Source organism: Ochotona curzoniae, unplaced genomic scaffold (genome assembly GCF_017591425.1).
Source record: "Ochotona curzoniae isolate NIBS_2020 unplaced genomic scaffold, NIBS_Ocur_1.0 contig_2699, whole genome shotgun sequence".
Lineage (NCBI taxonomy): Eukaryota > Metazoa > Chordata > Mammalia > Lagomorpha > Ochotonidae > Ochotona > Ochotona curzoniae.
This window is the reverse complement of record NW_024465561.1, coordinates 6,943,825-6,970,001: the sequence shown is the minus strand read 5'-3', so window position 1 is coordinate 6,970,001 and position 26,177 is coordinate 6,943,825. Positions and strand designations below refer to the sequence as shown.

Here is a 26,177-nt window from a genome sequence, read left to right as displayed (position 1 = left end):
AGTGAACCAGCAGATGGAAGATCTTTCACTCTGTCTCTCCTTCTCTCTGTAGATCTGACTTTCTAGTGGTCAAGACAGCCTCGTGTCAGATGACTGAATGGAAGTCAGGTGTAAACGCTTCACAGTCTGACCAACTGCTTTCACAAGGATCAGTTCTGTCCCAGCTTCTCCCATGAGCCTCCTCACTCCTCCCACCCGCTGACCCATGTTCCCCAATGGTGCGGCTGCAGCATCTCCAGCATCCGGGCCTGGTCAGCCGAACCAGAAACCAGGGCTGTGGGTCAGCCTGTGATGCTCCAGCCAGTTCAAATCCCAGCTGCTTCATTTCCATTGCAGCTCCCTGCTAATGCACCTGGGAAAGCAGCAGAGGAAGGCCCAGGTGCTTGGGTCGCTGCACCCACGTGGCAGACCTCAACAGACCTGCAAGTTCCTGACTATGACCTGGCCTAGCCCCGGATGTTACAATCACCTGGGGGAGTAAATTAGCTGACAGAAGATTCTCTGTCTTTCTCATTCTGCTGCTGAAATAGATACACAAATCTTTAAAAATAGAGGAGCCCACATACTTCGGAATTAGATACGGGAGAGGGAGCACAAACCAGAAACTCTGGTTATTTAAGTATTTAAAAGCAATGAATGGACATCTAATTTACCCTTGAAATGCATCAGGAATGTACAGAGATGTAACAAACGCAATAACAGCAAAATGTTAGCAAAAGACTCTGCAAAAATTCTTTCCATTTTTCCCTAAATTTGGAACATTTTTATAATAAGATGCTGGGGGAAAAAAAATTCTAACTATTCTTTCAAAACCGCAGCCTGAGTTGGTTACACAATTTAAGAAGGAAGATACTAACATAAGATGGTTAGTAAGTTCAGGAGCACGTCTACCATAGATTTGCTTGGCCACAGGCTCTCAGGCTGGGATTCTGATCCTCCCTCTCCAGCCACCCAGCAGCTCTGGATGGTCCGCGATGACAAGAGCAATCACCCAGGCTCCCCGAGCAGCCAGCCAAAGAGGGCTGACTGGCCCCATGGACACCAAGTTCACTGCAAACAGACACACAATTCTCCCGTTTCCATCTTCAACACCACCTCTGGCACACACTGCTTTGAGATTTACCTTGAGGGCCACGGAAAAGTCAACATCTTTGGTTTCCTTCAGGCCAAGAGGAATCAGCGGGATGGTAAACGCCTCCCTGAAAGGGGCACAGCAGCCGTGAACATCCCAGCCCAGCCACACGGCAGCCCCATCCCAACCACTCAGGGCCTCACCCCTCTCCCTCATGCCGATCCAACACACGCCTGCCCGGCAGCTTCATCAAGCTGACTCTGGCCCCGTCCCTCCCTCTGTTCCAAAAGGAATCCTGCCTCCCTTACGACCTCTGGATGTTGCAGCACAGGAGGCCCTCCCCGCCTTGATCCTAACATATCATTCAGCATTGCCTCTGCTTACAGCAACCGAGCTGAGAACCACTCAAGCAACCAAGCAACAAGGTCTGCACCTGCTAACCTACCTGGACTACCACCTCCCACTGAGCCTCCTTCATCAGTCCCCAGCCCTTACTTTTCTCCTCCCCCTCTCCAGCAGCCCTCCTGTTGTCCCTTTGTTCATAAGTGCAGGATCCTGTCACCTGCACGGGGCAAACACAGGCTACACCTGACACCTGTGTGCACCTGGCTCTCAGCTTAGGAACAGACCCTGACTGTGGCTTTACCTCCACCTCCTCTCCCCTAGAGATGAAAGGTCACCCAGGGAGAGCAGCCTCTGTATTCCTAGAGGCAGGGCCAGCAAGAAGGGACTGGGGCTTAAGCTGTGTTTTGCAAATAGGGGCTTAGCCCCCTGACCTGTAACCGGACACCACCTTGGGCTGCTTAAGCCCAGCCCAGAGAGAAGCCCAGGAATGCAGGACAATGCAGCTGTGAGCCGAAACTGCCCAGGTGGTACCGCTGGGCTTTAAAAGCAGCCCCAGCTGCAAGGAAATGAGGGTGGGCCAGGTCTTGCTCATCCAAGCCCCAGTGTCCAGCTGTCCTCGAAGAAGGGTAGTGTCCAGAGTACCCACCCCAGGGCATGTCAGCCCCAGCATGGCCCTAACATGTTAGTCTGGGCAACCAGGCTTTCTGTTCCACACAGGAGATTCCTTTACTGCCTAGCTTACAGAAGTGTTTGCACAGGGCCACTACGATAGCTCAACAGGCTAATCCTCTGCTGGCAAATGTTGACATGCCAAAAGGGCACTTGTTCATGTCCCAGCTGCTCCAGTTCCCATCCAGCTCCCTGCTTGTAGCCTGGCAAAGCAGAAGAGGATAGCCCAAAGCTGTGGAAGACCCAGAAGCATTTCCTTGCTCCTGGCTTCAGATTGGCTCAGCTTCAGCTGCTGTAGTCATTTCGGGAGTGAACCAGTAGATGGAAGATCTTTCTTTCCTCTCTGTCTCTCCTTCTCTCTGTTAATCTGCCTTTCCAATAAAAATAAATAGATCTTAGGGCCCAGCGCGGTGGCACAGTGGTTAAAGGTCCTCGCCTTGCACGCCCGGGATCCCATATGGGCACTGGTTCTAGTCCCGGCAGCCCCACTTCCCATCCAGCTCCCTGCCTGTGGCCCAGGAAAGCAGTCAAGGACGGCCCAAGGCTTTGGGACCCTGCACCCACGTGGGAGACCCGGAAGAGGCTCCTGGCTTCAGATTGGCATAGCATCGGCCGTTGTGCTCACTTGGGGAGTGAATCATCGGACGGAAGATCTTCCTCTCTGTCTCTCCTCCCTGTATATCCGCCTTTCCAATAAAAATAAATCTTTAAAAAATGAATAAATAAATAGATCTTTAAAAAAATAAACTTTTGGGACCGGTGGCGTGGCCTAGCGGCTAAAGTCCTCACCTTGAACACTCTGGGATCCCATATGGGCACTGGTTCTAATCCCGGCAGCTCCACTTCCCATCCAGCTCCCTGTTTGTGGTCTGGGAAAGCAGTCGAGGACAGCCCAAAGCCTTGGGACCCTGCACCCATGTGGGAGACCCGGAAGAGGTTCCTGGTTCCCGGCTTCGGATCGGTGTAGCACCGGCCATTGCGGTCACTTGGGGAGTGAATCATCAGATGGAAGATCTTCCTCTCTGTCTCTCCTCCTCTCTGTATATCTGACTTTGCAATAAAAATAAATAAATCTTAAAAAAAAAGAGAGAGCAAAATATAAATAAATAAATAATAAACTTTGGCATGATCTACTGTGTTAAAAAGATAAAATCCACCTTATTTATTTTATTTTTGTTGAACTTAATGGGCAAGACTCTGAAACTTCACATAGGCCCTGGCTGGGTAAACCCTTGAGAAAGAGGTGTCCAGAACTGCTGCAGGAGCCACTAGGCAAGCAAGCCAACAGCAGCCCCATGTGAGAATGGAGGGGCGGCCTGCCGCTGCCCTTCTGGCTGGACAGCCACGTGCCCCAGGGTGCCAGGCAGGGAGTCACAACCAGGAAATGCACATTCCAGGGCAACTCAAAGTCCCCAGGTATCTCGCTTCTGTTAACGCAAGGAACTATTTTGTGACTGTCACTTCCTCATTGACAAAGCCTTCGGGAGAGGTTCTCAGCTGCTTCTTCTGAAAGACAGGCATTTCTGTCTAAGGTAGGTCACCCAGGCTGAGGCGCAGGAGAGCTCTCTACCCTCCTTTCCTCTCCTCCAAACACTCTCCAAGAGAGGACGCCACATTAGAATAGCCACACCTTGCAGATTGAATGAGGTGGACATCCCTAGGGCAAAACCATCTGCCCATCTGAACAGGTGGTCCTCACATGAGACCACACCCCAAGGTTCTCTAAATCACTCCAAGTACTTTCCAATCAACTCCAGGATTTCCAGCACCTTGCTCTGTCCCAAACGTGTTCATCAGCTCCCAAAGAAAGGGCTGCAGCACTTTCAATGCACAGCCCTCCCGCCCAGCCTTTCTGCACACATGCCCCATGCAGACCCATGGGCAAGCTCAGAGCGCCAGCCCCACTCACTCAGTGCTCTGGTAGACTCCCACGGAGATGTTGAGCCCCTCCAGCTCTTCCTTGAGCATCTGCAGGTCTGAGTTGACAAAGCTCAGCTCCAGGCGGACCTGCTCTCTCACCTTCTGGTTCGTGGCTACTCTGTTCAGAGAGAAGATGGAGAAGCACTATTAGCCAACTATCCATCCCTAAGATGCTGGGTAAGAAAGTCAAGTCCAACCCCCAATCCCTGCAGAGATGTTCCAACAGGCCACATGCAGACTGTGTGAGCCGTCATCGGATAAGGCGTTTCAGGGACCCAGCAGGTGACACACCTGCCAGCAAACAGACCCGGGCATACAGCCAAGGAAGCTGTGAGAGGTCAGACGTGACTCCTAAGATACGCTCAAAGGAAACAGACTTGAAAACAGAAGATGCTCCCAGTTACCCTTTCCAGGGCCTCCAACAAAAACAGGAAGGAAAACAGAGGAAGAAGAGACGCTTGCCAATGAACCCTAGGAGGCTAGCATTTTACTGATTAAAAAACCACTACAGACAACACAACAGACCAATCCTCTTCATGAACGTACATGCAAAAAGCCTCAACAAATATCAGCCATCCAAACTAGCACTATATAAAAACAACTGAGGCGGGCACTATGGCACAGCATATTAAGCCGCCAGTTGAAATCCCTTCATCCCACATAGGAGCCCCAGAAGAATCCCAGCTTCTGGGGCAGCACTGTGATATAGTATGCAAAGCTGCAGCCTGCAATGCTAGCACCCCACACGGATGCCAGCTCACCTCCCACCTGTTCAAATTCTCAAGCAGCTCTTTGCTAAAGCAGCTGGCAAAGCAGCAGAAGGCCAAAATGCTTGGGACTCTGCCACCCACATGGGAGACCCAGGTGAAACTCATTCCATTTCAGGGAGACATTTCCACCACAGTGGAGGAAGGAAAGGCAGTTAGGAGAGAGAGAATATACTGACACCGCTTAGCCTGAAAAAAGCACATGTAAACACATCCAAGTCTTCTCCGTGAGACCCCAGGAAGCTCACAAGCATCCCAAGCTGTGGCCTGGGATGCACCAGAGAAGACCACGCAAGCATCCTGCCCATCCCCCGGCCAGCGCCTTGGCTGCACCAACACCCCTGCATTGCTGGGGACTTCCCCCCAAAACATCTCCCTGTCTCCACTCCCTCCGCCTTCCCTCCACCTGGAAGCTGCAATGAGACATCTGCAGCAGTGCAAACATCAGAAGAAGGGCAGGAGGACCCAGCATACGACAGGGACGGCCACATCGTTAACAGCTGCCCAGAGACACGGCCGGCCCAAGCTGGGCTCGGCCAAACACCCAATCTGTGACTGGGAAACGGCTGGTGTCGGTTGAGTCAGATTAATAAATACCTTCCGTGTTTCCTGGGACAATATTCTCAGAGAGAGGGGTACTTTGAACTTTCGGGTCACTGTGAGAATCATAAACAACCACACCCCTCCCCTGCCCCTATAACAGCTGCCAACATGACCAGGAGCTGGAGGCAGGCAGGGGCCTTGGAGGGGCCTTGGCAGAGCTGGCAGGCCAGCACTGCCCCAACCCTGGCTGGGTCAGAGACTGTCCCTGGAAGCCAGTGCCGCCTCCAGATGTGGTCTGATTAGTCTTCTGGAGTACTAAGACCCTCCTCCCCTCCGGTCCCACCTACCATGTGACTGGGCCTCAGGAAAGCAGAGGACCTTAGCTGACTTTTCATCACTACTACAAAATCCCTGAGGCAAGGAACTGAGAAGACTTCGGCTCACCATAGTGGATGTGCCCGGTCCAGGATGAGGTGGCAGGCATTGGTGCAGCCTCGGATGGATGGTGCAGTCCATACTAAGGGGCGGGCACTGTATGGGACACTCAAGTCCCATGTCAGAGTGCCGATTCAAGTCCTAGCTACTCCATCCAGCCTGGAAGGCAGTAAATGATAATAAGCCTCATATCGGAATGCCTGTTACACACGTGGGAGACGTGGACAAAGTTCCTGGCTCCTGGATTCAGCCTAACCCAGCCCTGGCTGTTGCAAGCACTTGAGGGAGTGCACAGACAGCAGAAGGAAGATCAAGCAATCGCTCTTTCCTTCCTCTTCACGCCCCCGCCACACAAACATTTTACTTTTCAGACACATAAACTTTAGGCAAAAAAAAGGTTTTCAAGGCACTAGAGTATATCCCATGGCAAGAGACAGGGAACTGCTGTCCACATCCTTACAGCCATCAAGATCTAATTATGGAGACTCCCCGTAATCCAATCACCTCCTTGAGGCTCCACCCCCAAATTCCATAAATGGGAAGTGTCTGACAAGAGACTGCAAACCAAAATAAAAGCGACAGATCAGGGCCTGTCTGCTCTGTGGACAGCCTCATCCCCTGCCTGCCGCCTGCAATGAACGCACGAACGGGCAGACCCCCCCCCACACACACACGGCAGCTCACTGCACAACAGGCTAGAGCATAGAGGTTGGCCACCTGCCCCTCTGCCGCAGAGCTGGCCTGTCAAAGTGCCAACCGGGACCTGAGGTCACCAAACGCACCACAGCCTCCTCAGCACCACAGCCCAGGACACAGCAGTGGGTCCCTGAATCCATGGCCTCTCCACAATTGCACCAAGTACCAGCGCTCCGAACAGCCTCCTGCACTATGCTGCTGTGTCTACACACGGACGGGCCTGGTGCTGTGGCCGGGCAGCTTCAGGGCTGCTTGTGACACTGGGACCCACACTGGCTTCTAATCCAGCGCCCTGCTGAAGAGCCTGGAAAAGCAGCAGCAGAAGTCTCAAGTACTTGGGCCCCTGACACCCACGTGGGAAACCCAAATAGAGTTTTGGGTTCCTGGCTTCCCTGGCCTTAGCCGTCATGGCCCTCTGGGGAGTGAACCAGAGCATGGAAGATCTCTGTTTCTCCCTTTCTAACTTTTTAAAATAAATATATAAGCCTTAACAGGGAGAAGCCGCTGCCTCCCAGCTGCCTAGGGCCTCCAACCAGGAAGCTGACCCACTGGGAACTCCCTCTGTCCATATCAGAACGTGTAGGTAATTTGGTACCCCTCCTCCCTGGAGCCCCCCAGGATTCCCAGGAACTGTAATTTCAAGCAGGTTGACTGAGCCCCTTCTCCGGCAGGTGGGTGGGACCCGATTCCCTGCAAGTACACTTCATCACTTCCTTCGACTGCAGGGAGAATCTCGGTCACCCACTTGGGCCTCAGGCAAGGGGTGTGCCTTGGCTGCCCCTTGCACAAGGCAGCGTGGGACTGACAGGCCTCGGCCCCAGAACTCTCAAGGACGGAGGAGGCTGGCACCGGTTGTAAACAAGAGAAACCTGGCACACCGTCTGGTGGCATTTACGGGTGTAAACTTACACCTGTACATTACAGCTGCCGCCACACAGGTTTCACTGGACTCCGGGCTTGCTGAGTTAACTCATTCACTACCAGAACATACCAGTACCCCCTCACTGCACTGTACCCTCTCAGCAGAAATATGGACACTGGGGAGTAAATGTCACACAGTTTAGACAAGGATCAAGAACCCGTGTCCACATCTGAGTCCCTGGATTCCACCCATGGCTCTATTCCTGATTCCAGCTTCCTGTGGTGCAGTGCGTTAAGCTGCTGCTTGCCACACCTGCTTCCCAATGGGAGCGTGCCAGTTCAAGTCCTGGCTGCTCCACTTCTGATTCCTGTTAATACACCTGGGAAGGCAGCAGCAGAAGGTCCCAGTGTATGCATCCCTGCATCCACACGAGAGACCAAGGACGAGTTCCTGGCTCCAATCCTCAGCTGGGCCGGCCCTGCCAGTTGCAGTCATTTAGGGAGTAAAGTAGCAAATGGAAGATGTCTCTCTCTCTCTCTGTATATGTGTGTCTCCATGTCTCTCTGACTCTCTCACTCCAATAAATAAATATATATATATTTTAAGATGCTGTTAATTTTTGGAGAGGCAGAGTTACAGAGAGAGGGAGAGAAGAGCGAGCTTGTATCCACTGGATCATTCCCCAAATGGTATCAACAGCCAGAGCTGGGCTGATCCCAAGTTGGGAGCCTGTAGCTTCCTATGGATTTCCCAGGTAGATTCAGGGGCCTAAGGTCTTGGACCATCCTCCTCTGTCCTTTCAGGCCATCGGCAGGGAGCTGGAGCAGAAGCGGAGCAGCCTGGACTTGAACCAGCTCCCCTATGGGATGTCAGTGCCATAGGTAAGAGGTCTAGCCTACTTTGCCACCTCCACCACACTGATGCCCCAAATAAAGATTTGTAAAAAGGTAGACCCTGGCAATACAAAGGCTCCACTCCCTGCTTCCTTTCTTCTTTTAGACATTCAACCCACATTTATGAAGATAGCAGGCTGAAGAGGAAAAACCAACAGGGCCATGAGGACAGCAACTGGACTTGCAGTTGAGAAGGCCAAGGCCACACATCACCTGCTCTGCAGACACACAAACAGCTGGGTAAAATATTAGCCTCTAATGCAACCAAGCTCCAGGGGCAGAAAGGGCCCAGGGGTACAGGGAACAGATGGGCCTTAGGAAGAGCCTGGGCTCCCACAGCCCCTGGCCCGGGCAGGGCAGTCCACAGTCACGTACTTCAGGAGGTTTTCCGCTCCTGTGCGCATCCGCACGGCCTTCAGGATCTGCTGGTTCAAGGCGGCCCGCTGGTTCTGCAGTTTGCTCCGACCGGTCTGTGCAAGGGGGTTGCATCCCTAAGAGAAGAGGAGAAAGGTCCCTTCAGACACCTGCGTTTGACAGAACAGAAAGCACCCCACCAGAAGCAGTCCTTGCCTTCGACACATGTAGGGTCTACAGAGGAAACGTGGAAGGTATCAGAAAGCCTGAAGAAGGAAGACCAATTACAAAAACAGCTGAGCGACCCAGCGCGGTGGCCTAGTGGTTAAATCTTCACTTCGCAACTGCCAGGATCCCATATGGACACCAGTTCATGTCCCAGCTTCTCCAATTCCCTTCCCATCCAGCTCCCTGCTTGTGGCCTGGGAAAGCAGTCAAGGATGGCCCAAAGCCTTGGGACCCTGCATCCGTGTGGGAAACCTGGAGAAGTTCCTGGTTCCTGGCTTTGGATCGGCACAGCACCAGCAGTTGTGCTCACTCAGGGAGTGAATCATCGGACAGAAGATCTTCCTCTCTGTCTCTCCTCCTCTCTGTATATCTGACTTTGCAATAAAAATAAGGAAATCTTTTATATATATATAAATTAATTAATGTGATTTATCAGATGCTTATAAGTCAAGCATTTAGATTATTTCAAAGAATCTGCTTTCAGCGGTAATAACTGGATGCACATGGACGGACAAGAATCTATCAATCTTGAGCAAATTTTTAAGGCGGAGTTATGGGGTCCCAGATTACCAGTCCGATCATCCTGCAGCAGAGAGAAGTCCACAAACCTCACCCGTCGGCCATCCCTCCCTCAGTTACCGAGGGTAAGGCTACACTGAACATTAACAGCTTCTGCGGACGGGTTAGGCCAGTATCTGAAAGCCACAGGAACACCAGTTCAGGTCCCAGCTACTCCACTTCCCATCCAGCTCCCTCCTGGTGTGCGTGGGAAGACAGGGAACGATGGTCCAAACGCCCGGGCTCTTGCACCCAGCTGGGAGCCGCAGGTGCAGTTTCTGTCTCCTGGCTTAGGCTAGCGCAGTTCTGCTCATTGTGGCCACTGAGAGAGTAAAACATATCATGCAGAATCTCCTCTCTCTCTAACCCAATTCTGCTTTTCAAATCCATTAAATCTTTGGGAAAAAAAAAAAACAACACTTTGTGAATGTGTCATTTATGTACCATAAAGCACACTCGACTGGGAGAAGGGCGCTGCATACAGTGGAATATTCCTCAGCCTTGAGAAGCAGGCTCCTGTCCTCTGACATGGCGCAGAGGGCCTGGAGGACACTGTGCAATGACACAGTAATCACTGCATGATCTCATTTATAGGTGAAACCTTGGGGAGGAAAAAAAAAAAGGGCCAATTATACAGAGAACGAAGCAGGTTAACCACGCGTGCGAGAGGAGATGTAGGCCAGAGGACACGGCATAGCAAGCAGGTCGAATGAACAAGTTCATGTACAACAGGAGGACCCAGGTAATGCAGTATCGGGGTCCCTGGCAGACCTAGCCTTCCGCTGCCGCTGGGAGGGGCAGGGCCACTAGGGGAGGTGCTGGCATCTGTTTGCTTCACTATAGCAACTTTTTATCATCTGTTTGCACCTCATAATATCACGTTTTATACCTTCATATGTGCAACACTTTTTTTTTTCTAATCTCCCCACCTAAAGTACACCATCTAATTTTTTTTCTATCACAGCTGATTTTAGACTATGGTTTTTTAAAGCTTTATTTATTTTTATTGAAAAGGCAGATGTATAGAGAGGAAGAGAGACAGAGAGGAAGAACTTCTGTCCGGTGATTCACTCCCCAAGGGACTACAACGGTGGTGCTGTGCTGATCCAAAGCCAGGAACCTCTTTCTGGGTCTCCCAAGCAGGTGCAGGGTCCCAAGGCCTTGGGCCGTCCTCACCGCTTTCCCAGGCCACAAGCAGGGAGCTGGATGGGAAGTGGAGCTGCCAGGATTAGAACCGGCGCCCATATGGGATCCCAGCATGGTCAAGGCAAGGACCTTAACCACTACGCTATCGTGCCAGGCCCTGATTTTAGACTATTGAAATCACCCCAAAAAGAGTCCGAGACTCCATCTGCAGTCACCCACTCATTCTCCGTTTCCTCTTTATTTTTCCCACCCAGCCCCAGGCAACCAACCGCAAGTTGCTCTCTGCACAGGTCTGCCCATTCGGAGCACCACATATAAACAGAATCCTACAATATGTGGCTCCCTCTGCCTGCCGTTTGTCCCACCGTGCAGCAGTACTCGAGTCCTTTCTGTCCATGAATAGCATTTCCTTAAACTGAGCCTTGCCCGATCTCACTGTTAGCAGCAAGGCTGCTTTTCTGGATAGAAAGGTGTATATAAAGAAGTAACTTTCTTTTTAAATTTACCTGGAAATGAGATTGCTAAGTCATACACTTAATTCTGTGGGTTTTTTAAGATTTTTTTTTTTTATTAGAAAGTCAGATCTACAGAGAGGAGGAGAAACAGAGAGGACCCACTTGGGATCCTGGCGCAGGCAAGGCGAGGACTTTAGCCACTAGGCTACAGCACCGGGCCCTCTGTAGGTTTTTCTTAAAGACTGATTAATTAGAGCCTGGCACGGTAGCCTAGTGGCTAAAGTCCTCCCCCTGAAAGTGCCGGGATCCCATATGGATGCCAGTTCTAATCCGGGGTACTCCACTTCCCATCCATCTTCCTGCTCGTGGCCTGGAAAAGCAAATGAGTACGGCCCACAGTCTTGGCACCCTGCACCCACATGGGAGACCCAGAAGAAGCTCCTGGCTCCTGCCTTCAGATTGGCTGAACTCTAGCCATTGCGGCCACTTGGGAGAGAGAACCAGCAGACCAAAGATCTCTCTCTTTGTCTCTCCTTCTCTTTATAGATCTGCCTTTCTGATAAAAATAAATAAATCTTTAAAGAAGATTAATTAGTTTTTTCTTTTTTTTGAAAAGGCAGATTTACAGGTAGGCTTTCAAAGAGAAGCCTTCCCAGCCTCTAAGTGGTGAGCTGGATGGGAAGTAGAGCAGCCGGGATTAGAACTGGCACCCCTATGGGATGCCAGTGCTTGCAGGCAGAGGATTAGCCTGTTGAGCCAAAGCGCTGGGCTTTATAGTTCTTTTTAGTACAGATATCTGAGTAGACATGGGATCTCACAGTGGCTTCTAACCAAATTCCATGAGGATGTATGATGTGGGTTAAATAGCCATTTGCATATCTTCTTTGGACATATCAGTTTAGATGTTTTATCCATTTAAAACTGGATTTTTAATATGTATTCTTTTTAATATGTACCAAGTTGTTCTGAAAACGTATGTATCCCACTCTTGCAATTTGCATATTATTGATGATAAACATTTTTAAAAAAAAAACAACTATCTGTTTACAAAGAGAAAGAAGACAGAAAGAATCTTTCAGTCAAATGGCTGCCACATCTGGGCCAGGCCGAAGCCAGGAACTTCATCTATGTGTTCCACACGGATGGCAGGTGCCCAAGCCCTTGGGCCGGGTTCTGCTACTCTCCTCGGAGCTGGAAGAGCAAGCGTTTGGACAGGCAGGGTTTGACACCCTGACTTTCTTTTTCAATGAGCTGTCTGCTGTGTGCCCTGCCCATCACCTCCTGGAGTATCTGGATTGCAAGCAATGTTCCATCCCACGGTTTCCTTTTCACCTTTTCCCGACCTGGGCTAGGTAGAGGCCGGAGCTTGGAGTCAGGTCCACATTCCTTTCTGAAGCTTATCTGTAGGTTCTGCCCACTGACTACTCCCTGGGAGTGGCCGGGTCCGCTGGATTACGCAAGGATGCTGCTGCCCCTTTCTCCGCAGCCGCGTCACTGCCCATCTCGGCTCTGCACACAAACCTCTCCTACTTCCACCCAAGCCACACCCCCGGCTGGACCCCAGAGGGAGAGGTGAGTTACCTACAGCCCCCGTCTTCTCAAGGTCCCCTGTCACTGGCTCTGGAACTGGTGGATCAGAAATGAGTTAAATTTCTCCTTCCAATCGCCAACCGACAGCCCCTGCCCTTGGTCCAAGTCTCCGGATCCTATCGGGCCACATCATGCCCAAGTTCAAACTGCGTGGCCATTCACAATCTGAGTTTGGAATGGGTCTTAATATTAAACAATCCCTGAGTTAAAATAAAAATAAGAAAACTATCTTTCTCAAGTGTGGGATGAAAATATCTGCCTTGTCAACACAATTCGATATTCTGGGGTTAAAATAAATTTTTCCGGACCCAGCGCAGTGGCCTAATGGCTAAAGTTCTCATCATGAAAACGCCAGAATCCCATATGGGTGCCAGTTCTAATCCCGGCAGCCCTGCTTCCCATCCAGCTCCCTGCTTGTGGCCCGGGAAAGCAGTAGAGGACGGCCCCAAAGCCTTGGGACCCTGCACTCATGTGGGAGACCCAGAAGAGCTCCTGGTTTCTGACTTTGGATCAGCACAGCACCGGCCATTACACTCACTTGGGGAGTGAATCATCGGACAGAAGATCTTCCTCTCTGTCTCTACTCCTCTCTGTATATCTGACTTTGCAATAAAAATAAAGTAAATCTTTCAATAAATAAAATAACTTTTTCTTTGCCACTTCCAAAAAAAAATCACTGCAAAGGGACAGTTAAGTGGGATTGGCCAGTCTGTAGTTCACTTTTTCACAAATTAACTTATGCAGTATATTAATATAAGCACAACTAAAATTGACACAGTATCTGGAAGAGAACAGTCTCCAATATTATACTCTGGCTTCCATTTTAAGCCAGTTGTTATTTGTTCTTTAGTTTTTATTTTTTATGATTCAGTTCCGTAGGTGCGGGGACTTCCCCTTGCGGCCCTCACTCTGTCCCCATAGGCTGGCCTTCATGCTATAACGCACTTTGGCACCTCAGGTCTCGACTTCTAGGCCCAGGGCTCCCAAGGCGTGGCTAAGAATTTCTTCCTGCTCTAGACTCTAACTGGCTGGCCTGGAACAGCTACGCCCTAACCAGCCCACAGATGTGGGGTCAAGTTTCTAGATAAGGCACAGGAATGTTTAGGGTGAGATCCGACTGAGTAATGGGACCCAAAACACCATTACTTCTTTCTGACAGGCTGGAATGTCAGAACACCAGCCACGCCCATGGGAGTCTCCAGGAGCCTGCGTGAGAAGCAGACCTGAGCCAGACGCCTGAGACCCCCTGACAGTCTCAGCAGCTGCGAGCACCCCCACCAGTACTTGCAGGGCTGAGGGAGAGCCACAGTCTGCACCCACATACCCCTCCCTTGTCTTACCAAACAGCTTCCATATCAATCCCAGAGACACGCGATAGAATTCAGCTCTCCAAACCAGAGGGAGGGTTTCTCCAAGGACCAGGGCAGCGCCCCTCCCTCCACCTAGCCCAGACCTCGGGTTCACCCCAACAGCCATACCTTCAGTGAAGTCTCTGTGTCTCCGGGTAGACTGAGGCACAAGCTTTTCCATCAGTCTCAGGACACAAATACATGGACCAGAGGCAGACACCTGGGGACAGCCGACACCAAGGGACCCCGTGGGTGGCCCTGGCATGGTGTCTCGGGTCCCACAGCTCTGAGGCAGGAGCTGAGTGAGCTACTGAGACCCCAGGAGGCACTGAGGGTCTGCAGGGGAATGAAGCCGCTGCCCTTTCTGACACTAGAACAGTAGGCGTAGCAAGGAATGCTGGGTAGCTCATTGTTACCCCCAGACCTCACCTTCCACATTCTGCAAGACAGGGACCACACCCTACCCTCCCACCTCACAGCCCAGGACAGTCGGGGGGAGAGGTGATCCCATGCTTGCCCTCCCCACCTCCTTTCCAAGGAACGCATTCCCAACTCAGGCTTGGCCAGCTGGAGAGCCAAGTCCCTCCCAGGCCTTGACATTGGTGAGTACCTTAGGATATGACAACTGGACTCAAGCAAAGCCCATCAGGAAGAAACCCCAACTGGCCTTGAAACTAGGAAGATGGAAGACCAGGCCACTGCAGCCACTGTCCCAGCAGCAGGCGAGGGTTCCTCCAGAAATGAAGCCAACCCAGAGGCAGAAGAGCTGAGAAACACGCAGAGCGCTTGATCAAGCCCAGCCTGATGGTGTTGCTCTGCACTTCAGGCCATGTATTCCCTTCTTTGTCTGAGCCTTTCTTAAAAACTGAGGTTTAATTTAGGCATAACAAAATATACAGATTTCAAGTATATAACTCACTCAGTTTGTACAAATGTATATATCTTAGAACCACCACTCTAGCTGAAATATAAAACTTCTCCAGGGCTGGTGATACGGTGTAACAAATTAACCCACCTCCTCCAATGCCAACATCCCATGTGAACACCTGTTCGAGTCCCAGTTGCTCTACTTCTGATCCAGCTCCCTGCTAATGGCTTAGAAAGACAGTGAAAGCCCAAGTTTTGGGGCCCCAGCACCAACGGAGATCTGGAAGAAGTTCCTGGTTTTTGTCTGGCACATCTCCAGTTATTGTGGCCACTTAGGGGGTGAGCCAGTAGAAGAAAGATCTATCTGCCCCCCTCTCCTCTCTCCACTACTCTTTCCAATAGAAAAATATCAAAAAAATTTCACTTCTTGCAGGCAAACAAATTACAGATTTTTAAGAAAACATATTTATAGATAGATTTTCACTTCCCAAATGGCCAACAGCCAGAGATGAGCTGATCCAAAGCCAGGAGCCCACGTAAGTGCAGGGTTCCAAGGACTTGGGTCATCCTCAGCTGCTTCCCAGGCCATAAGCAGGAGGGGAAGTAGAGCAGCCAGGGTACAACCAACGCCCATACGGGATGACAGTGGCTGAAGACTGAAGATTATTCTGTTGAGCCACAGCGCCAGCCCCAGACTTCAGATTTCTATGATTCCAGACTTCTGACTACTCTTGGAACTATGCAAACAGAATCACAGACTCTGGAGGCCAGTTGTTGTGGCATACTGAGTAAAGCTGACACCTGTGACACCGGCATCCCATGTGGATGCAAGCCCAGATCCTGGCTGCTCCACTTCCCACCCAGCTCCCTGGGAAAACAATAAAAGGGCCTGGAGAGGAAGGAGGACACAAAAGCTTGGGGGCCTCTGTACCTGCATGGGAAACTGGGAAAAAACTCCTGGCTCCAGACTGGCCCAGCCCTGGCTATTATGGCCATCTAGTAATGAATCAGTAGATGGAAGATCTCTCTCTTTCTACCCCACTGTTTCTCTGACTTTCAAATACACAAATAAATCTACAGAGAACCTGCAGTCTGGGTGGGGCTTACTTCACTCCTGTTGAAATCCATCAGAGCTGTCACGGGGTTTACCAGTGCTTGGCCGTTCCCTCTTGCCTGTGGAGCAGTGGTGGATCAGGGTGCTTATCTGCCTGAGCCATTTAGGATTGGTCTGTCTGGCTCCTGCAACTAATCAGGTTCCACTTAGAGCAAGTTTCCCCACACTGAAGACTCCCCTGATGGGTCCACATCCATTTACCAACCCTCTGTGTGGCATCGGAGGGCTCACCTAAGGAAAGAGCAAGTGAGGAAAGGCAGAGCACCCCCAAGCCGAGAGCTGGAGGAAGTGTGGCATTCTTTTTTCCCCCAGGCAGTGCCTGGCGCGCCTGCCTTTCCTCTCTCCTGGGAACCTACAGGGAGGGACGGGGTGGTGACGGCTATCTTCCACACAACCAAAAAGAGATAAAGCTCATCCTAAGAGATACATTCCCAGCCAACTGAGGGCTGTGTGAGCTTGAATCCTGAAGGCAGGAGTTACACCCAGCACAGCTCCCAGCTGGAGACCCTCACAGGCTGGCAGGTGCTTCAGCAGCTTCTCCAGCAGATATTTGCTTGCTTGCTTGCTCTCTCTCTCTCTCTCTCTCTCTTCCTCTCTCTCCTGTCTGGTTACATAAGCCCTTGCTCAGCCACAGAATTGTTTGTTTCTGAACTCACTGCAACTCTGAACCCAAGAGCACAGAAATAGCACACACAACACCCTGCAATACACACATCTAATTTAACGTCGCCACACTGCAGTTCGGGGCTGGCAGCCTGCACGCAGCCGAGCTTGTCCACGCCCATAATAAGATCTTGTCAACAGCCCTCCTGTCCCTCTAGGCCCTCCACCAGGCAAGGGGGCAGGACGTCGGGGTCCTGCTGCCCCTTTCCAGCATCTCAATCGGCTCACATGGAGCCGGGTTGGGAGATGTGAATCAACACTCGGCCACAATCAAGCACAGGTTCCCTTGGTGAGTTCTAGAGATCCTTAGAGACACCTGTTGTGTGCCAAGCACGACTGTTTCTCCGCAGGGTTTATCATGCCTCCCACGCCACATTAAATTTCCACGAACAATCTAAGTATCTCCAAACCCAAACAACAACCTTGCTTATTTCAACTAACAGGATGCACTCGATAATCAGTTACCAATTCTTGAAAGTGGATCAGGATGGGGGGGGGGGGAGTAAAGGTTGATAAGTGTAGGTGACCTTGACATTTGTACACTTCTGTGATTACCTTTTATTATAATAGTTTATATTAATTTTGCCTTGCAAATACTATTGGGAAAAATAAACTGCCCCCTGATAGCATTGCTGATCACCTGCTCCCTTCTCTTCTTACAATCAAATCAGAAGCTGGGAGGTTTCCCAAGGCTTATGGCCAGTGTGAATCTATGGATCTCACTGTAAAAACCAGGAGAACTCACATTGTTCATCATCGTCTCTTTGTCCCTGCGCGATGTAGGTGGCAGACCTCGCTCCCAGCCGGCACTCCTTGGCTGCCTCCCACTTTCCCTGACACCCAGCCCTCTGGCGGAGCTGCACCTGCAGCTCGGCTGTGCTCCGTGGCCATTTCCAATGCAGTCTTTGTGTCATGAGACTCCAATACCTGAGCCAAGGGAGGAAGTGTTCATGAGGATACAGTGGATGCCCAGGAGCATCAGGTGGTGTCCTGGCAACCATCCAAACAGCCCAGGGAAACAAGGGACACTCACAGTGTTACAGCTCATCACATTAACCCTGAGTCACCCTGAAAATTCTGTTTCTGCCAGGGAATTCCTTCCTCCTGACCAGGGGCCATCTCCTCCTCCTCCTGCTCCTGGCTAGGGTCTCACAGCACAAGGACCACGGCTGAGGCAGGCGCCCTCTGGGTTGCTGATGTGTCCCCAGGCTGTCCCGGGGGTGGACTCTAAGTTCATGGTCAGCCTGCGTCCAGTCTGACCTTTTGGAACAGGATTAGACACTGCAGGTGGTCAGGGATGGTGTCAGTCTCACAGCCTGCTCACCTGCCCTTCTTTAGTCCCACACCACGCACACCTAGTAAAGGATAAAGGCTCGAAGGAGGGACAATGTCAGTACCCAACTCAAGCCGGAGCTGCCAAGCCCCATGACCCACGCCGTGTCCAGGACACACACTCGGCCTAGCTGAAGGCACCCCCCCCACAGACCTGCTCACTAGGAATGCACACGAAAGCCTCCTTTCAAGTCAGATTCCTCTGACATGAATGAGGCAGAGAAGCAACGAGAAGTTTCTGGGTTATTAAAAAAGAAAAAAAAAAAAAAGGAAGAAAAAGGAAGAACTGTCCTCCTTTCTCTGCTGGAGCCACCAGGAAGCCCAGAGCAAACGGGCCATAAACCAAGGCACAATGAACCTTGGGGCCCTGTCCAGCCTGGAAGTTTCTGTGAACAAGGGACAGCTTCTCCTCCAGCTCTGGGAAAACACAATGGAGCCGAGTTCATCCGGGGGCATCCGTGTCCCCTGAGGATGAACAGGCGGAGATAACAAGCCACAATGCTGCCCTGTGTCCCCTCTCTCTTGCACACAGGACGGGGGCCTCTCAGCAGCCCTGGGGAAAAGGCTGTCCCTGGTTTTTCTTCCAGCCGGTTTTTCTCACGGCTTGCCAGGGAGGGTTAGGACAGCAGCAGCCAGCAGCAGCACCGAGGAACACAACCTCCTGGAAACCTCACTGAACTACAGGCCAGTCAGTGCACAGTCTTCCAAGACTGTCTGTGGGAGCAGCAAAAATGTCTGGGGAATCGAGGCTGCATTTCCATGGATCATTTTATTCTTTAACTTTTTAAATTTCTTGGGGCCAGCGCAAAGGCTCAAATGGCTAATTCTCTACCTGTGGCTCCAGCATCCCATCTTGGCACAGGTTTGAGTCCTACCTGCTCCACTTCTGATCCAGCTCTTTGCTAATGAATGGCCTGGGAAAACAACGGAGTCTTTGACCCCTATACCCATGTGGGAGACCCAGAAGAAACTCCTGGCTTTTGCCTGGCCTAGCATTAACCATTGTGGCCACTTGGGAAGTGAACCAGTTGAATGGAAAATCAGTCATTCCCCCTCATTCTATTGTTCTGCTTTTCAACTAAAAGTAAAGTAAATTATTTTTTTAAAAAAGTCACCTATAGCAGGTCTGGCACGACACCCTAGCAGCTAAAGCCCCTGCACCCCATGAGAGAGCCGGAGGAGGTTCTTGGCTCCTGGCTTCGGATCATCACAGCACCAGCTGTTGTGGCCACTTGGGGAGTGAATCATTGGACAGAAGATCTTCCTCTCTGTCTCTCCTCCTCTCTGTATATCTGACTTTGCAATAAAAATAAAATAAATCTTTAAAAAAAAAAAAGTCACCTACAGTAATCTTCAAGAGCTGTTTTAGCATTTAAACACAAGAGCTCAACGAAAGAAGCAGAGCAGAGAAATGGGTGATGCTGTGGTAGACCGGGAAATTCTTCCTGTTCAAACCAGAGACCTCTGAATGTTGATGTGAGCATGGAGCAGGACCGGGTTCACACCAGGGTTCCCTGCCCAACCTGGACCTAAACTGTGTTCTCAGGCTCTGGACAGCCAAGTGTTACAGAGCCCCTCCCTCTGTCTTGCTCATTCAGGGCCCAAACCCACTGGCAAAGGCACTTGTGGGCAATTCAGTCTCATTGTGTGCATAAGTCACACAGAACACAAGATAACACTTGAGATAAGGAGATAAGGCTCGGCTTTTGCTCCCTGGACTGAAGAGGAGCAGCTTCAGGAATTCCCACCCTCCAGCCTCACTGCTCCAGGAGAGGAAGGCCCACCGGGAACTGCAGCCACAGAGCCACTGTGAGTCAGACACTTTTGAATGAAGCAGAATAGCATTGTAGAGAAAAGAGGAGGGGCTGGCAGTATGGCTTCACGGGTTATCACCTGCAGTTCCAGCATCCTTTATGAGCACGGGTTCTCTACTTCCTATCTAGCTACCTGTGAATGGCCTGGGAAGACAGCAGAGGATAGTGCAAATCCTTGGGCAACTACACCCATGCAGGAAACACAGAGGAAGCTCCTGACTTTGGCCTGGCCATTGCGGTCATTTGTGGCTGTGAACTGGTGGATGGAAGATGTCTCCCCGTCTCTGTTAACTCTGCCTTTCAAATAAATAAATCCCCAAAGTTATAAAGACAGAGAAGAGCCATCTGACAAAGAGAAGAGGATGGAAGAAAAGCCTGATGTTAGCAGGAAATAATTTGCTCTTAGTAGAAAATAATTTGCTATTTTCTAGGAGTGTCAAACCCAAGTACAAACTCCTGCCACCTGAGTGGGGAATTAGGAGTTCAATCTGGCTTCAATCTGACCCAGCCCTACCTGCTGCTGCCATTTGTGTACAAAATCCCCAATGTCCCAAGACTTCTGTGAGCTGCTGATGATACGGGGCAGCTCTATGCTGCCTGGACGTCACTCTCAGCCTCAAGGGCCCGGGCTCACTGCCCTGGCTGTCTTAGCCACTCTGATCCCTGCAGCAGCTCTTCCCATCCTCAGCCCCTCCCTGTCTCCCCCACCACGCCCCCTACTCCACACACCTGGCTTCTTCAGCACCAGACTTAGCTCATTCCAGAACAATCCTGCCCTCTCTATCCCATTTCCCTCCTGCCCACTGTGTCCACAGCAATGACTTCTGTCCCCAACTCTCTGATCACTAACACGTCCCCCACCCCTTGCAAAGGACTACATCCAGAACCTTCTGGTGCCCTTTGGCTTGCCAACCTCACCTCCCTGCTATGGGGACACACCTCTCAGCTCCCTTCCAGCACCCAGCCTCAGGGCTGCCTCCTATCTCTGTCCTTCATTCAGGGTCCCCAGCGCGCCCCAACGCTGCATCTCCAGCCTGGACCCGCTCATGGCTGCAAGACGCACTCTCCACGGAGGCCACCGAGGGCCTCAAAACCACTTGTGCCCGTCTCCAGCCTCCTGGCTCACGTCCTCTTGGGACCATCAACCTTTTGCAAACACGTTGAACTCCGTTCCCACAGTAACCTGTCAGCTCTTCCCATCCCTGCAGCCACTGCCTTGCCCCGGCTCTCATCATTCTAACCTATCCACTGGCACCCCAGCTTTCCACCTGGAGCCCAGGTCCGAGTCTGAGGCACAGCTGGTGGGAAGGAAGGCTGCTGAGCACTGATATAGAACCGACTGAAGTCACCAGGAGCCTTCAGCCGAGCAGGAAGACAATGATGGGAATCGGGGACCAGAAGCCCCCATTTCCTCCTACCTAGCATCCCAGCTGCCTTCCCTGTCCCCCACTCATGACCACTCAGCAGGTCAAACGACCTTTGACACCAATCACACATGTCTGGGCTTGTGAGGTCTTTGCAATTTACTTCTCTGAGAAGCACAGTGCCATTGCGCATGCGCACGCACACACACACACACACACACACACACACACACACACACACACACACACACACACACACACATCTTCCATCCTCTGGCTCACTATCCAAATGGCAACAACAGCCAGGGCTGGGTCAAATTAATACCAGGAGCCAGGAGCTCCATTCAGGTCTCCCACATGAGTGGCAGGGAACCCCAATACATGAACAATTACCCGCTGCCTCTTCCCAGGATATGTTTTAGTGGGGACGCTGGACTGGAACCCACAATCTGATTTGGGATGTTGGCATGGCCACCAGCAGCCTAAGCCTCTATGCCTGTCTTACAATACTTTGATGGAGTTGGCTCTGTGTGGCACAGCAGGTGAGCTGCTTCTTGGTCTGTATGCTTCTGCTTCAGCTCCCTGCTAAGGCACCTGAGAAGGCAGTACCTACCCACGTGGGAGACCCCCATGCAGTTACTGGCTATTACAGTCCTTTGGGGAGAGAAGAAGCAGTTGGGAAACCTCTCTCTGTCACATCGCCTTCTGAATAAATACACGTTGATGGATTCCGGCAGTTTCCTGACTCCTCAGCAGCTTCTGTGACTCTGAGCTGCCAGGCCCCCAACACAAGCCTCGGCCTGTGCGGCTCCCTCTGCCCCAGCTCTGCCTCCCCTCAGGCACCTATACAGCACCTGCTTTTCATTCAGCAAGTATTTGTTTTAGGTCACACTGGCCAGGGATCCGGAAACAGTCAACGTCAACACCTCCCAGTTTCCTGGTACAAAGAACACTTTCGGGACCGGAATGAGGGAGCGCAAGGACCATGACAAAGTCTGGTTTCCAAAACAGATGGAAAGCCCTGCTTCCCTGGATTCTGCACTCTTCCACCTCAAGTGCACACAGCTGGGCAGCCTCTCATGGGTTCCTTGCCAGCCACCTCGTGCATTCTCTGGGACTCACAGCTGTGGAGGCTTTTCCTGTTCCCCAACAAGAACAGATGTTGGGGAAGGGTATGGGCCCATCACCTTCACGGGTGTGCCACCCCATCTGCCATCCTCTCCCACTCTCCACTCCCTATGCTGATACTGGTTACAATTGCACCTGTTCACCAGAAGTCCCATGAAGCAGCAGCAGCTTGCTGGGAGGCCTCGTGGGGGTAGCAGGGCAGTCAGGCTCGGGGCCCCAGGACAGGGCGGGCATCAAGGGATTTCCAGGCCTCCCTCCTGCAATTCCCTGGCCTGTGATTCCTGGTCCCGAATGCCACACATAATTAGAAGTTATAATCCTGTAATTCCATGATGACATCTTTGAACTTAAATATATCTCAAAACTGCTCCTTTTATGTTAACGCTAAAGCAACTTGAAGAAGTGAACCGTGCCCATCAAGTCCCCACCTGACTCCCTCCTGAAGGTCCCTCACCGCTCCTCACCATCGGCCAGCAAAAGCCAAAGGAGGCAGTGTCACGTGTGGTGGCGGTAGGGAGAGGCCAGGACCTTTAAGGAACCGGATCGCTGGGTTGGGAACAATTGAGAATTGATTGCTCTGTGGGAAAACAGTTTCCACTTCCCTATTGATAATTGCGCACACCGTACCTCAGCTGCATCAGTTACAAAAACATAAGAAACAATCCCACAACCTACTCAGGGCTCCCTGGCCCAACGCCAAAAGCTATTTTGAGACTCACCAGGGGAACCTGCGACAAGAAAGGCGTGTAAGGCTTTGCGGCGTCTCGGCTAAGAAAGCGTCTCGGGAGTCCAGACCTTACCACCGGTGAGCTCGGGTCGTGTTGGAGCAGGGCCAGAGCTCGATGAGTGTCCCCCCCGCACCGACCCTAGATACGGAGCGCCCGCGCACGCCGTCTCCCCGACAACCAGATAAATCGGCTTTAGCGCCAAGTGCCGGGGGAGAAGTGGGGGGAGCGGACCACAGTCTTTGCCCACGCCCGCCGAGCTCGCGGCCTCAGAAACGACCCCGACGACAGACGTCCCCTCCCGCCAGCAACCCCCATCCGCGTCAAAGAGGCGGTCGGGGGGGATCATTTTGGAGGTGGAACGAGCAGGCCGACCTGCATCTATGGTCGCCCTTCCGTCTTCGCCTACAACCCGCCAAGCACTCCTGGAATAAGGAGACGAAGAGGTTGGGTTCCCATGCGCAACGAGGCCGCGCAGCGCAAAGACCAGGTCCCTCCCACAGGCACGCGGGGTCCCCGACTGGGGACACCTCCCCCCCATCCCCCGCCTGCACCTGCGCCTAGAGCCTTCTCGATCCGGCTGGCACCTGTTCTGGGAGCCTCCGCCCCAGTCGTCATCGCCTTCGTTCACCTCCTTCCAACCCCAATCCTCCGCCCGGCCAGCAACGGCCAGCGCGCCCCCTCCCCCTTCCCCTTCCCGGCCTGGTCGACCCGGGCTGCGCGCTCTGCTGCCTGCCTCCACAGCCGAAGGAAAGGGGGTCGCCGACTCCCCGATGCGTTTCAAGCTGCCCACCTTACGAAAGTAGCTGTCGCTCTTCTTCTCCAGCGGCTGGGGAGCCGCAGGGAGCAGCGCGTCAGTCATGCTGGCGGTGAGGGCGCGGACCACGGACTGAAGCGCCGCCGGGCCGCCGCCAGCCCTACAGGGCGTCCCTGCCCGACCCCGCCCCCGGCCCGCCCCGGCCACCCCTACCCCCCAGCGCCACCCGAGGCCCAGCCCGGGAGCCCCGGAGCCCGGGAGCCGGCCGCGCCCCGTCGGGACCACGCCTCCGGCCCGCCCCGCTGACTCCACGCCCCCCGGCCCTCCCCGCCCGTCTCCCTGTCTGGGTCGCAGCCCGCGCCGGCCTCCCGCACCTCGCTGCGCCCCGACCTAGTCCCTCGTTCCCTCTGGACCTCCGGGTCGGAACGCTCAACCCCGGGGAGGACGCCGTGGTGGCGCTGGAGCCAGGGCTGGGAGGTGCAGGCGGCTGCAGCGAAGCCCAGACTGGGAACCGGCCCTCTCCCCAGAACCCTGGGAGTCAGTACCGAGAGCGCAGATGCCCCGATACCTGGGACCCGACCAGACGCCTCGAGCGCTGGGCCCTGGGCTGGGTGGCTAGGGAAAGCTTCCTCCTGCAGGGGAGGACTCCGGCGCCGAGACGCGCGCGCTGCTCCCCCGAGCGCTTTAGCCAGACGGCTGGAGCAGTTTGGGAGCAACAGCTAGGGGCTGCGGACGTGGCTGGGAAAGGGGGCCGCCTACCGAGGGACACCCAGAGGGAGGGTTTGGGCCAAAAGAGACCGCAGGTGTCCTCGAGCACGTTTCTTTAACCCACGCTTCCAAATTCGGTTTTCTCCACTGCAGAACCGGGCGCGTTGCTGTTTCTCAGGCTAGCCGAGGGTGTTCGGAACTACGTGCGTGTTAAAGCATCCAGTGGGACGCGGGAAGAGGGAGGCACTTGCCTAGTTGAGGAGCTAAAGGAGGCCCTCCGGGATCTGAGTTTTCATTCAAGCCCCCATCCCCCACGGGCAGGCCAGCCGGAACCGACGTCCCCCAGACTACGCCCCAAGGTCTTGGCACAGCTGCACCTACCTTGGGCTACCGCGCAGGTGGGGCGCCATCTCCTTTCGCAACTAGCCATGTGCTCCCTGTTTTGTTGTTGTTTGTTTTGTTACATGTATTTGGGTATTCGGACTTTTTAAATGAACCACAACAGCAGGCGCTGTGTCCAGCCGGAAAGTGGCAAAAAGAAGCCCTTGAAACAACCTAAGAAGCAGGCCAAGGAGATGGATGAAGAGGATAAAGCTTTCAAGCAGAAACAGAAAGAGGACCAGAAGAAGCTCAAGATGCTGAAAGTCTGCCGGGAAGGGCCCCTGGCGACAGGTGGAATTAAGAAATCTGGCAAAAAGTAAGCTACTCCTTGCGTCTGAAGTGATGCTGCCCTCAACCCCACGCGTGTTTTAACATCTGGATTCCCAGCCAGAGTGTCTTTTGCTGCCCATAGTTAGAATGAAGTGTTAAATTGGAGCCTGTTGTACATTTACAAATAAGCTTTTGTAAAAAAAAAAAAAATGAACCACAACCATGGACCCACGACCAAAGAAAAAAATACCAAAGAAATAAAATACCAAAGAAAAAATCTTCACACCATCACTGCTGAGCCTTATACAACACAAGGCAGCATGCCCTCCAACCTCTCTCTCTCTTTCTCTCACTCCCTCCCTCCATCCCTTGTTGAATTACAAGAACTCCTCACCGAGTTCTGACCAACTCCTGGCTGCAAAAGGTGTTTGAGAAACCAGCTGTCAGGCTGATCTCAATACTTAGGTCATCTTGTACTCAATACTTTGCTCTTGAAATGCACCATTCCCGGGCTGGGAGTTAAAAACAGTTACTTACCCACTGCAAGGACCCATGGGTCTTCTGTTTTAGGAACTCCAGTGTAGTGGGTCACTTTGAGTGTGTGTGTGTGTGAGAGAGAGATTTTTTTTTTATTGGAAAGTCAGATTTACAGAGAGGAGAGACCGAGAAATATCTTCCATCCACTGGTTCACCCCCCAAAATAGCAACAACAACTGGAGCTGAGCCAATCTAAAGCCAGGAGCTTATTCCAGGGGTCTCATGCAGGTGCAGGCTATTCTCTACTGCTTTCCCGGGCTACCGGCAGGCAGCTGGATGGGAAGTGGAGCAGCCAGGATACCAACTGGTATACATATGAGATCCCAGGGTATACAAAGCAGGATATAGCCACTAGGTTATTCACCCTGGGCTTAGTGGGTGACTCTATAACATTTGGAATAAACTAATAAACTTACTGATAATAGAGCCTCTACAGTGTCAGGGATTTATAGATATTGGTTCCTTCTCACTGGCTAACTGCAAATAAAAGGATGAGGTCATCTTGCTTTGCCTTGGAAACAGCAAGGCTGAGAGGAGTGGCTCGGGCACACCCTTCCCCCACTTTGGTGACTGAAATCCCATTCTGGCTCAAAGCCAACTGACACCAGTCATTCCCTATCACCTCTGGCTTTTAT

General features: G+C 52.3%; 1 protein-coding gene across 1 annotated transcript in view; it reads right to left on the bottom strand.

The window, feature by feature from the left end:
• RHPN2 (rhophilin Rho GTPase binding protein 2) overlaps positions 1 to 23,751 on the bottom strand; it is a 47,736-nt gene extending 23,985 nt beyond the window's left edge. The window contains exons 1-4 of the mRNA XM_040976672.1: positions 23,683 to 23,751; positions 8,578 to 8,693; positions 3,996 to 4,124; positions 1,124 to 1,199 (exon numbers count right to left, since the gene is read on the bottom strand). Coding sequence (XP_040832606.1) covers positions 1,124 to 1,199; positions 3,996 to 4,124; positions 8,578 to 8,693; positions 23,683 to 23,751 — 390 coding nt within the window. The remainder of the gene's footprint in view (positions 1 to 1,123; positions 1,200 to 3,995; positions 4,125 to 8,577; positions 8,694 to 23,682) is intronic.
• Positions 23,752 to 26,177: the final 2,426 nt, after the last annotated feature.